Source organism: Notamacropus eugenii, chromosome 7 (genome assembly GCF_028372415.1).
Source record: "Notamacropus eugenii isolate mMacEug1 chromosome 7, mMacEug1.pri_v2, whole genome shotgun sequence".
Lineage (NCBI taxonomy): Eukaryota > Metazoa > Chordata > Mammalia > Diprotodontia > Macropodidae > Notamacropus > Notamacropus eugenii.
This window is the reverse complement of record NC_092878.1, coordinates 54643439-54658985: the sequence shown is the minus strand read 5'-3', so window position 1 is coordinate 54658985 and position 15547 is coordinate 54643439. Positions and strand designations below refer to the sequence as shown.

Sequence of the window (15547 nt, the reverse complement as noted above, 5' to 3'; positions counted from 1 at the left end):
GGGACATAGGGAAAAGATAGAATGGTCACAAGAAACCCAAGGTACCATTCTGTTGAGTGAAATTTGTCACTTAAATCTAGTATATTATTACCTCAGTCACCTTTCGATCCACTTCTGTGCCACCTACATAATATACATCAGTGATAACACGTGTAATGAGTGTGCGCACTTCACGTATAGTTCTCATGTGACGACGCAAGACCTGGCCAGGTGGGGGCTGAGGCAAGTCAAATTCTTCTTCTCCCTATAATGTTTAAACAGTAGAACAGATAATTTACACACTAATACAAATGGATAGAACTATAACCCAACCAATTCAAAATGACACAATTGATGGGTTTCATGAAATCAGAATGCAGTAAAACTACGTGAATTAATTACAGCCGGAAACGGATACAAGATTTCTTGCAGTGTTGAAACATTCAGTACATAATCTACTTAACAGACATGCCGTGAATGTATTACGCCTAAAACCTGGGTTGATGTCTACAAACAAATTTTGAACAAATGAGAATCCTGTTTATAGCTCTATCATAAAGAAAAATAATTTATTAATTCAAATAAAACCTTGTGCCTTTATGAAGGCTAAACATGTGAAAACACCAAGTGAAACTTGGCTCATACTACAATATAAAACATACCATTTTTTTTCCATCCAATTCTGTGCTTTTATCAATGTAGAGAATTCCTGGTACCCAATCCTCCCACACTCACATGCACAGTTGTACCTTGCCATTTATATTCTCAGAGAGTTGTCTGAGGCACGGAGAGATAAAAGGACTTGTTTGAGGTCGCATGGCTGGTACGTGTCAGAGGCAACTCTAACCCAGGCTTACCTGACTCCAATGCCAGTCTTCTACGTACTAATGTCATGTTATTTTTATTAAAAAAATGTTTATTTCTTTTTATTTAATTTTTCTCATTCTACTATGAACTGCTGACACATGAAGTGTTGGTTCTAGAGAAAAAAACCTTCCCCTCAATTGTCACCATTCATTTAGTTTGTCTCCCATATGAAATCTCCAGTGTGGAATGAGTCTTATACTTAGGCAGAAGGACTTTATAAGGTGTCTTTCTAATATGAATTCTGTGATGGGAAATAAGGTCTTGGTAGAGCTGTAAAAAGAGTCAACTTTGAAGTCAAATAACCTAGGTCTGACAACACTAGGTATTTTAAGGCATTTTATCTGTTAGCTTCAGTTTCCTTACGTGTAAGGGGACTAGATGACCTCTGAGCTTTCTTTCCAGCTGTAAACCCTTGATATTTCCCACATTAAAGCTTCTTTCAAGGACGAATCCTAATAGCTTGTAAGTTGCAACCTCTGATGTACATTTGGCAAAACTCCTATTTTATAAGGAGCTACAAAAACTAAAGAATTCAAACAAATAAATTAATCTTCAATATAAACATCACATTATTTCATACTAATAGTCATTTCCTCTACAACATCTCATGTTTATTATCCCATCCTTCCCACTTGCACAGCTTACTTAAACCCTCATCATCCCTCACTAGGACTCTTCCATCAGTCTCCTGACTGGCCTCCCTACCTTGCTCCATTCTCAGACATCCTCCACAGAGCTGTCAACATGATTTTTTCATAAAGCGCAGTTCCAATCCTGTTACCATCTCTCCCTCTGACAGCCAGCATACACCTCAATAAACTCCAACAGCTTCCTATAATCTCCAGGACCAAATAGAAACTCTTCTGTTTGGCATTTAAGGCTCTCTGCAACCTGGTCCCAGCTTAGCTTTCTGTATTACATATCACTCCCCTCCACATGCTTTAAAGTACAGTTAAACTGGCCTTCTCTCTGCTCCTCAAACTTGACACTGGATTTCCCACTCCCATGTCTTTGCACTGACTGTTCTGCCCACCTCTCACCCCTCCACTTCTTAGAATTCATGGTATCCATACAAAACTAAGCTCAAGCACCACTTTTTGCATGAATCTTATCCCAGTCCCTCCAGCTAATAGCACTTTCCCTACCAAGGTTACCTTGTATTTCTTTTGCAATAACCTATTTACGTACAAGTTATGTTCTCCATTAGAATGCAAGCTACTTGTGAGCACAGACCGTCTTTGTCCCAGTATTTCTAGCTCCTAGTACGGTGCCTGCCTGACATAGAGAAGGCATATCAATGCTTGCTGACTAAGCAAATGCTTGTTCAGAACAGTTCACCCTGGCTAGCACTGCTTTAAAGTTAAAAGGATTACACATATCTCTTCAGCTACTCTGAACAAGCATTCATAATATATTCTTTTGCTGCTACTGCTGAAAATGAACTTACTTGCCATGAGGAAAATATGTGGGATGAAATAAATTCATATTTTCTACATTTCATACCTGAAGTGGGGAAAATATGTTAATAAAAAGCTATCACATGAAAACGGGTCTCTAAGAAATCTAAGACAGATTCCAACACAAACACTGAAATTTAAATATATTATTACTCATAAATAGGTACTAGGTAAGAGATTATATTGACAACAGCTGGCAGTTATTATCTCACATTATCTCATCTGATCTTCACAGCCACTGTAGGAGGCAGCTCCTATGATCATCCCCATTCTACATAAACAAGGTTAAGGGACCGGCTTGTATTCACAGAGGCACCAAACATCTGAAGCAAGATCTGAACTAATTTTACCGGGACTCACATCTTAAATCTTAAATTTGTGCTAAAAATCAATTACTAGACATTATCGCCTAAATAAATTCCAGGTTCAGGACTCCATACGCAGCTTACATTTTATATGGAGATTACACCTTTAAGAAGTGAAGAGCCACGCCGCTTGGGCGATCATTTTAGACTCTTCAGATCTTAGGGGCCCTGGGTGGGGCTGGGGCCAACTCCTCTCCTTTTACAATGGAAAGTTAACATCTCTTCTCTGAGCACCTCCAGTTCAGATTAGATTCTTAAGAAGTCCTTCTGTAATGACTGGATTTTAAAAGGAGAAAAAAGGGGGGGAGGGCGGGGGGCGCCAAGAGGTTTTATTTTGCCTTAAAATTCCTAGTCTCCATTATCTTTGTCCCTTATCTTCCACCCCCCCCCCCCAAAATCTGAAGTTCCTATAACAGATTAGCTTACAAATACAAATTTGGGAGGTAGGTCTTTCAAAAATCATGCAAAAGTCATACAATAAATATTTTCTTCTGTTGAGAACAACTTACAGTTTATCACAAAACCCTCATGAACGTGAGTGGCAACAATGACAAGACCTCAAACCAAGGTCTTTTCACATTTAGCCATAAGCTTCCTTTCACATACTTCTGTAAATATGCTTGCTCCATAGCATAAACCAATTTTAGTTAACAAAACAACTTCTAATATAACTACATTTAGATTTACTTAAAAATTTAAACTATTTAAGTTGACTTGAAACTTTAAATGCACCATTATCATTCAGCTGAATGCATTTCCACATCCCTTCAATAAATCTACCATGTGGGCACAGTCTTCTTACCCTGATTAGATCAAGTCACCTTAAATTCGACTGAGATATTTACTAAAGCAATGTAAGTGGTTTTTCTCTCTCCTCAGATCTCTCAATCCCATGACTCAGACTGTCTGGTTCCTTCACATCTATAACTTCCTGTACTAGAATCCCCTTCGAGCTTTAAGCAAAGAAGCTAACTCTACCATTACGTTGTGGACATCAGTATTTTCATCGCTTACTTATCAAATTTCTATCCCATCCTTTTTAAAACCCCAATTGTACTGAAGTGATATTACGCCTAACACATACCCATCTTCATACCTTTTACAATCATAAATGCCAGGTAACAATCCTGAGAGGAAGACCATTTTCAGATGCTGCTTATTATTCCTTCAGGACAAATTTTAACTTGAAATCATATCAAACCTGAATTTCGTAATCACTGATGATAAACATCTTTTATAATCAAACACTTGTGCTACTTACAAGAAAAAAACCGTGTGGGATGGCAAGACCCCTACTCAAACTGACTACTCAGAGGCATCTCCAAGTATGAACACAAAGTCCTTTACGTGGTTCTTGCAAGAAGCAGGCGGTCCCTTCACCAGTTTCCTGGAGCAGGGAGGTGTCTTACAAGAGCAGATGCAGGATTGTAAAGCTAAAAACCACAAAACTCCCCCCAACTTAACCTTTAACTCTATTGGTTAATGTTTTGAGCAAGTGGCATATTCTCAGAAATTCCCGATGCAAAGAATCGAAAAAGAAACTGAACCAACATTTCCTTTGTTCTGCAAGGGGTTCTGATTGTACAATGTGACAAGGAAATGGGTTAAGCAGACAAGGGGAGATGAGTGGCAAGTGTCTGAAGTTTAGAAACTCAGGCCTAGGGGCTGATCCACTCTAGATGAGAAGTCTTCACTTTGTCCCACTCAGGAGAAGCCAAGTGACAGCCGCATAAAAACAGACGAGTCAGAGATGAAAGAGGAAAGGACAAAAACACTAACGTTGCTTTCTCATGAACAGCTCTCGGAAAAAGACCTGCCCGAGAGGGAGCAGCTTGGTTTTTCACTCATAAATGGGGAGGATGAGGGCAGTGTCAAAGAAGACACTCTTTAAATGCAGAGAACCTTAGTTCCAGGGGCACAATCCAAACCCTGAGGACTACAGGAGCAAATGAGCTTCCACTAAAACAGACTGCAGTCTTACCCACAATGCACAGCCTTCCTTGGCTTTATCAGCACAGAGAAGGCATCAAAAGAGGAAAAGGACATGAGTCAGGGGCAAAGCTGAGACCAGAAGTCAGATCTCCAGACTTTCAGGTGACTGCTCTGCATGTTCGTGAGGAAAGGGACAGCATGGCAGAGCACACAGAAAGCTGGCCCCAAGTCAGGAAGGCCTGTGTTCGAGTGCTGCCTCTGACACCTAAGTCACTTAACTTCCCATGGCCTCCAAGCAACACTCTATGCCTACAAGCTGCAGAACAGCTGCCCACTGGAATTGGTATATTCACTGAAAGTTCCCTATGCCAATGAAACCATGAGTCTAGAATATATTTTAGGTGAGAAAAGAGAAGCAGTAATTAAATTTTTTTGATCTGAACCAATTAGTTCATTTATACAGGGAACATGCAGTGTACAAATTCCCTCCACTCATACAGACCAACAAATCTTTTTTGATTTACAGCTTTAGAGGGTTTCTAAGGATCCTTAGAATCTAAGAGACTTATCCCAAGGTCACTAAGCTAGAATGTGTCACAGACGGGGACTGAACCCAGCTCTTCCTGACTCCAAGGCAGGCTCTCTAACCACCATGCCCACATACAGCCAAAGCTCAAAAAACGGACCCAAATTATTAAGCTGTAAGATTCAACTAACACCTTAAAGATGAAAACAGGGAAACAGGAGGCTGATATGTAACATCTCCTGTGCCTGGACTGATGGACTTAAAGTGGGTTGAAACTACCATCCTCTTAGTGCTAATACGCTGCTTCAGAACATCGCCTCTTTATGCAGGCATTTCAAGCACTAAAGTTTTCTTATGACGACTGACAGGACTTTACTCCTTAAGAGGCATCAGTAAATGAAATGAGCTCCACACAGGAGACCCTGGAAAGCACCTGATGAGGGATTTATGATTAGAAAGAAGCCTTTCCAAAACAGATCCAAAGTGAAGAGGGCCATAACTTCTTTACCGAGGTGAACCTAGATCAGTTTCCATCTGTTTTCCTCCCAAGGATCCCACAGCCACCTAAAGAAATCCTGAACATTTATTTTCTGACTTGTGAATCTAACATATCACCTTCTCTCTCCTTAAAACCACCCAATTTTTAGCATGCTATTCATTACATTCTTGAATTTCTTCCTCCGCCCCGACCATCAGCCCCTGATACCTTCCCACCCACTACAAATCTTCACTTCCTAACTTCTCTTCTTATCCTTATTGTGCTCCTCCTCCAACCCCTTCCCACCAACTTTCCGTCCTCCCTCACACTCCATAAAGAGGACTCCTAGGAACTAGACTAAGTCCTGATAGGTGAGGAAGGGACAGGAAGGTATCAAGGGCCACAGTATGAATTATGAAATATTTCATATATGATATGAAATAAAGTGCAGACTGTTCACCTAACCCTCTCTTTCAAGAGAAAGGAGATCTACTTAAACTCAAATACTACTCCGTTTTCCCTGTAACATTACAGATTAGTTATAGCTCTAATATCTCCCACTCCACCTCCATCTCCATTCTTGAGAGACTCCCTGGTGCTCAGTAAGAAACATAGCCCTGTACTGTCAAAGTCTCATCTTCTCCATTGACTAATACATGATTATTAACCAGTAGATCACACAGTTGAGAAGATCCCAGGGAAGGCCCAGGCCTGTTCTTACCTGGCTATGCAAAGAGTCGGTATCATCTCCTGAGACATTTGCAGGTTTCTCAGCATTCCTCCTCTCAGTCTGTACCTTAGCATCTTGTCTCCCAAGGTTCTGGTCAGCCGTGCTGGTCCCCACCTCTACTTGTTCACACGCTCCTTTCGAGGTTTGTGTTGCTACTGAAACAACAGTTGGAGCCCAAAGGGAATGTTCTGTTGTCTGTACTTCTTTGTCACTTGTGCTGGGACAAGTGCTTTCCTCTCGTGTTCCTGGGCTTGCACACAAGACTTTACCGTGTTGAACCCGACTGGTTTGGGATTCTTCCACCACATCCATCTCCACAGTGTCTCCTTTTGGACTGGATGGCACTTGTGTAACAGTCTGTTGTTGTGCGGCTGAGGGAACAGGGGCCTCAACATGAGCAGTGTGCTTGATGGGCTGTTGTTGGCATGGCCAGGGGCTAGGTTCATCCTCCATTTTTTCATCTTCCACTTCTTGAGTGCGTGGGAAATTGAACAAATCCCCCCTGAAACCAACCACACGGAGAGATCGTGTCACAAGTGAACTGGTTTGTCTGAATCAAATCCAAAAGACAAGCCTCCTTACGAGTGCTCCATACCCCCCTTCCATTCCTGTGGTGTTCCCTTAACAGCTGAAGCACACACCATTCCCATTCACCAGGTGAGATTCAAATACATAAAACAGATTCCGCAAACCCGAGTTCCAGTCTTTCCACCAAATAAGAAAATGTGAGTGCCCAGACTACTTCTACCATGTGAAATGCAGAGTGACATTATGACTGTTGTTACTGGTCATTGTGTTTATGGAGTTTTATATCGTGATCTTAAGTAGCTGTTCCTGTGAAATAAGAATGATGAATTCACAATTACTTCAACATGACAACACTATTTTTGCAAAATGTTTTTCCACTTTTATAGACAAACTCTCAAAACTATTAGCAAAAGAAAAACAAGAAAACGGAAAAAGTTAATTTCTTATCAGTCAACAACAATGTAAGAATTTACTTTTAAAAAGAAGATAAGTCAAAGCACGATTTTTATGCACAAAGTAATGTTCCTCATACTTTGCTGAGTCTAAATGGACTTCTATCAAGTTTGCTATGGGCTCATACTTCATACGCCAATCAAGATATTTGGGGTTTTTCTTTTATTAGATGACATCGTGAAGAATGGGATGACATGGATCAAGGTCATGAAGAAAAAGCAACCACAGATGGGCTGCCATCTGTGTGGCTGAATAAAATACACTGATAAGAACATAGATCCACTAGAATATTTATGAGTTAATCAGCAGTATTTATCAGTTACTAATTCTTCTATTTTTTGCATTACTAACAAAAAATCTGATGTTTGTTTTTGGGAAAGGAGCCCAATTTAAAAGGTATAAGTTGCAGTTAAGTTACCAGCTCTCTCAGCTACAGTGGTCAAATTGAGAAGCATTGATACTAGGTGCCTAACATGTGCCAGCCACTAAGTCAAGCTCTGAGAACACAGCAAAGGCAAGAACAGTCCCTGTCCGCAAGGCATTCACATCTTGACAGGAGAAAACATGCAAAACAGCTATGTACATTCAAGATATATACAGAGTAAGTTGAGATACAGAGAAATTGTAGTTAAGTCTAGGGAGGCGGTGCAATGGACGTAGTGTTGGACATGGGAGTCAGGAGGACCCAAGTTCGAATCCTGCTTCAGACATTTACCAGATGTGTGACCTGTAAACAGGTCACCTAACCTCTCTACAGAACCTACATCATGGGATTGTCGTGAGGGTTAAATGAGATAATACATAAAGAGTTTGGCAAACCTTAAAGAACTATGTATATGGGGATGGTGGTAGCTGTGGCAACCACTTTTGAATAACTTGGCTCTTCAAAAGCTACAAAGATGCTGTTTTTTATCACTCACGGAACATTTAAACTTTCAATAAAATATTCCTTGTCCATGGTGGAGTTATCATAACAGACCATAACAGATCAAGGTCAAAATGACAAGCGTAGCTGATATAAAACTGGGATCTATGACTGGTACAAAAGTGTAGAGGGTATTAAAAAGAAACATATAGTAAAGATAGCAGAATGTAAAGCACTATCCCTGCATACATGTGTAATACTGCACTAGAGAACAAAGAGACCTCTGCTCACTATCAGGATCAATCAAATCTCCAACTGTATGGGAACACCTGTTAAACTGGAAACTAGACAGCTGATGGATACCTGGATAATGAGCACATTACTTACAGTCAGGTAAATGTAAAAACTTTCAGGGTTCTATATAAGAAGCCCATGGTTTAGCTATTAACGTAAACATCTAGATTAGGTACTATTAGCATGGGGGCTTTCAAAACAAATACTTAAAAACCAAAACGTTCCTAAAAGTTCTTTGTTAAAACAGGAGCTGAACAACAGAAAGAAATTCTCATTTTCTTGAAATAATAAAGAAAGCTATGAAATTAACTGCATATATTTAACAAAATAACAAAATTAGCTTTCTGTTTTAATTATCTGGGATGTTCTAGGTCAAAATGTTTTGGAGTTAAAAGTAACTAGGACTGCAGGAAATTGCATTTTGGGTATATATTCACAATCTCAAATACACTAACTATGAACTTTATCTGCTTCATTTCAGCAAATAATGATCAGGAATCAATAATAACCAAAATCCTAATGAGAAAACCAAGTTTCAACATTTCCTTAATACTATCTGATATTAATAAAACATGAAAAAGAAATTAGCATATCTTAAAGCTAAACATGTTTGTTAAGATGGTAGAGGCCAAGGAGTACAGTCCTTTGGACGTCTGCTTGTCATTACAGTGGAACACGCCACCTGATCTTCCCTATTTTCAAGTAAAGCTAGATTGTAAGCACCTAATCAAGCTCAGCTCCTTGAATACAAGGCCTACGTTTCACATTTCTTTTTACTCTTCACAGTAGCTGGTACAGGACCTCGCACACAACACTCAGGAAATACCTGCTGGTTTGACGTGAAATAGAAATAGTGTAAATAATAAGTGAGAAAAGTGACCTAACTGTTTCAATAGTTGCATTCATGAGATAAAATGCCATGAAGAGAACTCTTCTTCAGTGGTTCAGTCAGCCATTTTCTTCACAGATACTTATTAAGTGGGATTCACACTGCTGTACTATTCCCTCTGGGAAGTTTGGGTACATGGTACAAGAACCATCATTAAGGAACTGCACAGAGATCCGAATCCACGTTATATTACTATTGGTTTGTTTTCTTGTTTTCGTCCTCTACATCTATTTACTTCAACGACCCATGACTATTCAACTCATCTCCCGACAGTATGAAAGACATTTATGTTTGTTTTTTGAGAGGTAGTGAATGGAGATCCACAATTATGCAAACAAATTATATTCTTGGCTTCGCTAAATGGCATAAGTAAATGGGGACATCAGTCTTAATTATTTCTGGCAGCAGCGAAGGAGACTTGAAAAGGTAAATGAAAAACCAGAAATCAGACATTAGGTACACCTGGACAATACGATATTTAAAAACAAGTGAACATCAACCAACGACTAAACACCAAGTGTAATACCTAAACTGTACAAATGGAGGCAGTAATGATTAAAAATAAAATAAAAAGTTTCCTAGTTAATGTCCAATGTAGGTTTTTGCTAATACATTAGTCGTATTTTGACTAAGATCCAAGATGCACTATTCCAACAATGGACTTCAGAGTCTGAAGTTATCTGTTCCAGGACTTAGTTATTTTGGAGAATTGCTCCTATGTATGGCAGAGTGTGTCTTTTTATATATAATAACCTTTCCCATTAATTTGCTGAGATGAGATGGAAGAATTCACATGGACTGTCCTGCTGGCATCCTGAACCCTCAGGCCATCAATTCAAATGATAACTGTCATATTCAACAATGATTCTAGTGAGCCATCAGATCAGAGGTGTAGACAAATCATTATCTAACATAACCAGTATCGCTCTAATTCTGTGCTATATTTAGGTGGGATTTGAAAAATGACATTGTCTTTAGATATCTGTATAACTTGGATAAAATACCTTTGGGACACTCAGCCCCATTCAACTATCAATTTCTCTAACACCAAAAGAATTTTTTGCATCTTAGTACAAAATACTGAAGCCACAAGATGCATGTGCCCTAAATGAACATTACAATTGAGTGCCTAATTTATACAGTGTTTTGTTTTTGTTTTTTAACAAAGGCACTGCATAGAGATTCACAGACTGAAGCTAGAACTCTTCCTGTAACTCTAATGGTATCTCACCTGCATTGCTGCATTCAGGTTTCAGGGCTTTAATATCGGAGGAAAAAAAGGCAGTAAAGACAGCGGGAGCGCCAAATGACGGTTCAAACAAGATGCCACGTCTATTGTTTTCGTGACACTTGCTGGGAGATGTTATAACAGGTTCATTAATACATTAACCTTCGTAATATTCTGATCTTATCGACTGGGAAACTAAAGCACATGAAAATCAACGAATTCACGTAGGATTCTCCAAGTAAATTAATACTGGAATTATCAAAAATAAGTAAGCTCTTTAACAGCCTCACGGTTTAGCCACATAGACATACTCACCTAAATCTCGGTGTTTAGGAATTCTTAAAGTTGACTTAAAGAAACTATGAAAGCTAATGAAGATATCAATATATATGAGAAAAGATTTTCTGCTCATTAAGTATTAGATTCTCGTCCTAAAGAATATTCTTCCTCGTGTTCTTCTATCCTTAAACATAAGTTCATGACTTCCTAACATTCTTCTACTGCGAACATCTGTGCGGTGTCTAGTCTCTCATGCCTGCCTATTGCTGTCAACACCACCATCCTCTCAAGTCATCCTCAATTTCTCACACTCATACTTAACACACAAGGTCATGATCTTAGATAACTCCCGTCATCTGCCCCCTTTGCTTCTACACGTGTACTGCTGAACAAATGTGTAGAAAATCACACGTGCAATCATTTTGGTTGAGTACACTAAAAATTTATGTTACACAACCTCAGCTGGGCCCTGACTGCTGTTATGCAAATTATTCTTTAACTTTCTTATCAATACACTATCTCACTCTTCGCAGCTCTTCCAAATCTTTTCAACCTTCCTCAGATCTCCCATGGCTTCCCCTTTCCCCGCACCCCTAATTGAGAAATTTGCCTCATATTTTCCAGAAAAAACTGGAGTTCACACCAATCCCTCATCCTCATCTCCTATCACTCAGATGTTTTCTACCACTATCTCCCCCTTCGCTGCTATCTCACGTGAAGAAGTGGCTTTACTCCTTACCATGACTAACACCATCTACTCACTCAAGCGATCCTATTCTGTATCATCTCTTTTAACAGGTTGCATCCTTTCTCAGTCTACTGGCTCCTTTCCTACTGTCTAAAAACATGCCAGGTCTCCCCTCATCCTGAAAAAAATCCTCACTTGATCTTTTCATCCTTGATAAATATCATCCTATAATTTCTGCCCTTTAAGGCTAAACTCCTTGAAAAGATCATAGCCAATAGGTGCCTCTACTTCATGTCCTCTCATTCTTAATGGCTTACAATATAGTTTCCAACCTCATCATTACAGTAAAACTGCTCCATTGAAAGTTACAATCAATCTCTTCGTTGCCAAATCCAATGGCTTTTTCTCAATTCTCCTTCTCCTAGATCTTTCTGCAGCCTTTGACACTGTTGAACACTCTCTCCTTCTTGATACTTTCTTCTCCCTAGGTTTTTGGGATACCACTCTTTCCTGCTTCTCTTACCTATCTGACCAACTCTTTCTCAAGCTCCTTTGCTGGATCCTCTTCTAGATCAAACTCAGACTGTAGGTGTCCCATAGGGTTCTTGGGCCTTCTTCCATTCTCCCTCTATACTACTTCACCAGTTGATCTCATTAACTCTCATGGACTTAATTATCATCTCGATACAGATTATTTCCAAATCTACCTATCCTGTCATAACCTCTTTGCTGATCTCTAATCTCGCAGCTCCAACTGCCTTACAGACATCTCAAATTGGCTATTCAGTAGACATCTTAAACTAAACACATCTAAAACCAAACTCATCATCTTTCCCTCCAACTCCTCCCCACTCCAAATTTCCTATTACTGTCAAGGGCAGCATCTAGTAATCATCCTGGAATCCTCACTATTTTTCTCCCCTGTCCTCTCCCACGACCAAACTGTGGCCACAGCCTGTCGATTTCACCTTTGCAACATCTCTCAAATACGCCCCCTTCTCTTCTCCTGCCACGGCCAACACCCTGGTGCAGGCCCCCATCGTCTAATGCCTGGATTATTGTGGGTCAGCTTGTCTCAAGTCTCTCCTCACTTCAATCCATTCTCTAACTGGCCACTAAAATGATTTTTTCCAAAGCACAGGTCTGACCATATCACTCCCCTTTCCCTCCCACCCTCATGCCTCTTCCCCCACCTCAAGGAGGTTCCCTATTACCCCCAGGATCAAATACAAAATCCTCTGTTGGATATTCAAAGCTCTTCATAACTCACCATTTTTCTAGTCTCATACCTCACTCTGTTCACATATTCTTCAATCCTAGTTCCACAAACAAGACATTCCCTATCTCTCAGATCTAGGTATTTTGCTCTCCCTTCTCATGTCTACCCAAGGTTTCCTTCACTTCCTTCAAGTCTCAAATAAAATCTCATCTTCCAAAGAATCTCTCATTCTAATGCCTTCCCTCTCTGATGCCCTTTTTATCCTGCATACAGCTTGCTTGTAAGGGGGCAGCCGGGTGGTGCAGTGGATAGAGCACCAGTGCAGGAGTCAGGAGGACCTGAGTTCAAATCTCACCTCAGACACTGGACACTCACTAGCTGTGCGACCTTGGCCAAGTCACTTAACCCCAATTGCCTCATACTGGGTCATCTCCAGTCATTCTGATGAATATCTGGTCACTGGATTCAGACAGCTCTGGAGAAGTGAGGCTGGTGACCTGCACAGCCCTCCCTCACTCAAAACAAAGTCAAGTGCAAGTCATGTCATTATTTCTCTGATGGCATGGTCTTCTTCACAACGAAGGACAAACACACAGCTTCCTTGTACGTATCTGTCTGCTTGCTGTTTACATTACATTGTAAGGGCCTCGAGGGCACAGACTTTCTTTTGCCTTTTTGTATATTCCCAGCGATTAGCACAGTGCTTGGTACGTAAAAAGGCATTTGGTACTTACTGACTGACACGTATTCAAGTCATTACCTCACACTCTTGCAAAAGCCACTGTCAGTAACCCTAGCACAAGTTTCTCCCCTTCCAGTCTATCCTCCACTCAGCTGATCTTTCTAAAGGACAAAACTGACTACATCAGTTTCCTACTTAATATTTTCTAGTGGCTCCCTATTACTGCCTACAAGATGCCACAAAAATCTGGTGTCTAGTTTTTAAAGCCCTCCACAGCCTAACCAGCCCCTTCCTAGACTTACAGGATACATGTATCCTTCTTCATATATTCAAGCACACTGTGACACTGGTCTCCTTGTTTTTCCTCAGACATGACACAATCTTGACGCTATGCCTTCTCAACAGCGTTTCTGCTTGCCTAGAATGTTCTCCTGTCTCACTTCTGTGTACTGGTTTACGTGGCCTCCTTTAAGTCTCTGCTCAGGCCCCATCTTCTTCAAAAGGACTTTCCTGGTCTCCTTCTCCTTCCCTCTGTCACCCACTCTAGTGCATTCCCTCCCATCTACACTGTGTGCGTAGATACACACATACGTACTTGTGCATATACATTCATACACGTTATACACACATAGTTGTTTTAATATTGTCTTTTCCAGTACAATGTGAACTCTTAGTAGGCATGAATTGTATTTTTTGTCGTCCTTTATAATCCCAAAGATCAGCACAGTGCCCAGTACATATTCAGTGCTTAATAAATGCTTATTAATGATGATGATTCAAACTGCAATTTCTTTTTGATAAGTACTACTATGTTAATTTCATTTTTCAGGCTCAAAAACTGAGCTCTCCAGTGGTAAAATTAGACAAAGCGAAATTCCATACTTGTGAATTTTTAGTAAAAACTAGACATACACTCTGAATGCTATAAAAATGGACAGTTTTTTTCAAAGCAAGTAATCCTGCCACCACTTAAAGAGACAGAGACAGATGCAGGGTGACAGAATGTTTCTGAAGGATAAGAAACAAATCCCAGCAAAACCAAATGTACTGTTCTGAGGAATAAGACTCTCGGAAGTATTCCTACTTGAAATCAAAGGATGCAGAACATACACGTCTCTGAAGATACTATAAAACAAACAAAAAAAAAAACTAGAGGAGCTAAAAGCAATGAAAACATATTCATTTCAGTGCTCACATAGCAGCTCTAGTTTCAGTAACCAAACAATCAAAAATATAGCATCCAAATGAATTCTCTACTTTCTGGGGAGGATGGCCTAGAATGAGACGTTGAATGTTCACATGATTCTTCAAGTTTTTTATACCTGAGTTGCTGGGTACTTCTTTTTCAAAGAAAGGCACTATATAAGAGAGAGGATACAATAACTAATTGAATTAAATCTATATTTAAGTCCTCATTTGGGCTAGTTCCCATGAAGGATACAAATACAAACAAATTATTTTCTGTGAATGCAGAGCGCTTAAAATCAAGTAGGGGAAATAAGGGATGTACACAATCATAATGAAAACAAAATGTGATAAGGAGAACTTCAGGCAAAATGTTAGAGGAGCAAAGTAGAAGGAAAAATTTTTATAGCTGGGGATCAAGAAGACTTCGTAGAAAAGATGGCATCTGAACTAGACTCCCAAGAAAGGATAAAACTGTGATGGCTGGGAATGCAAGAAAGGGAGAAATTTCAATTAGGCCAGCTTGATTGCAATACAGGGTTCAATAAGACAATAGTGATAGGTTGGGAATAAAAAGTCAAGGACCTCTAATGCTTTAATACGAAGTCTATGACTTGTTCTATGAATAATTAATTCTTGTAAAAGGTTTCTGAACAGAGGAATGACAATTAGAACCATGCCTTGGATCTGCTATCACCGGGCTAAAGGAGGTAAGTAGGGAAGGGCTAAGGAGGCCGTTATAACAGCGCAGGGCCATGGTACAAAGAACCTTCGATGGAATGGAAAGCAAGATGATGCAGACACAGAACTGAGAGGAACTGACAAAATGATAGGTTGTGGATGAGCAGAAGGAATCACAGAACCTGAGCTGGAAGACACTTCTCAGCAATCATTTAGGAGACC

The 15547-nt window shown here is 39.9% G+C and overlaps 1 protein-coding gene across 16 annotated transcripts in view; it reads right to left on the bottom strand.

Moving 5' to 3' along the window:
- LOC140514419 (TP53-binding protein 1-like) overlaps positions 1–15547 on the bottom strand; it is a 125748-nt gene that overhangs the window by 27350 nt on the left and 82851 nt on the right. For 15 of the 16 annotated variants that reach the window (XR_011970601.1, XR_011970598.1, XR_011970600.1 and 12 more), the window contains 2 exons: positions 6326–6836; positions 92–244 (listed from right to left, as the gene is read on the bottom strand). Coding sequence is in view for 9 of the 16 variants with exons in the window: in XM_072624760.1 (XP_072480861.1) it covers positions 92–244; positions 6326–6836 (664 nt within the window). In the remaining 7 variants the exon portion in view is untranslated. The remainder of the gene's footprint in view (positions 1–91; positions 245–6325; positions 6837–15547) is intronic. The other variant, XM_072624756.1, reaches the window with a different exon arrangement.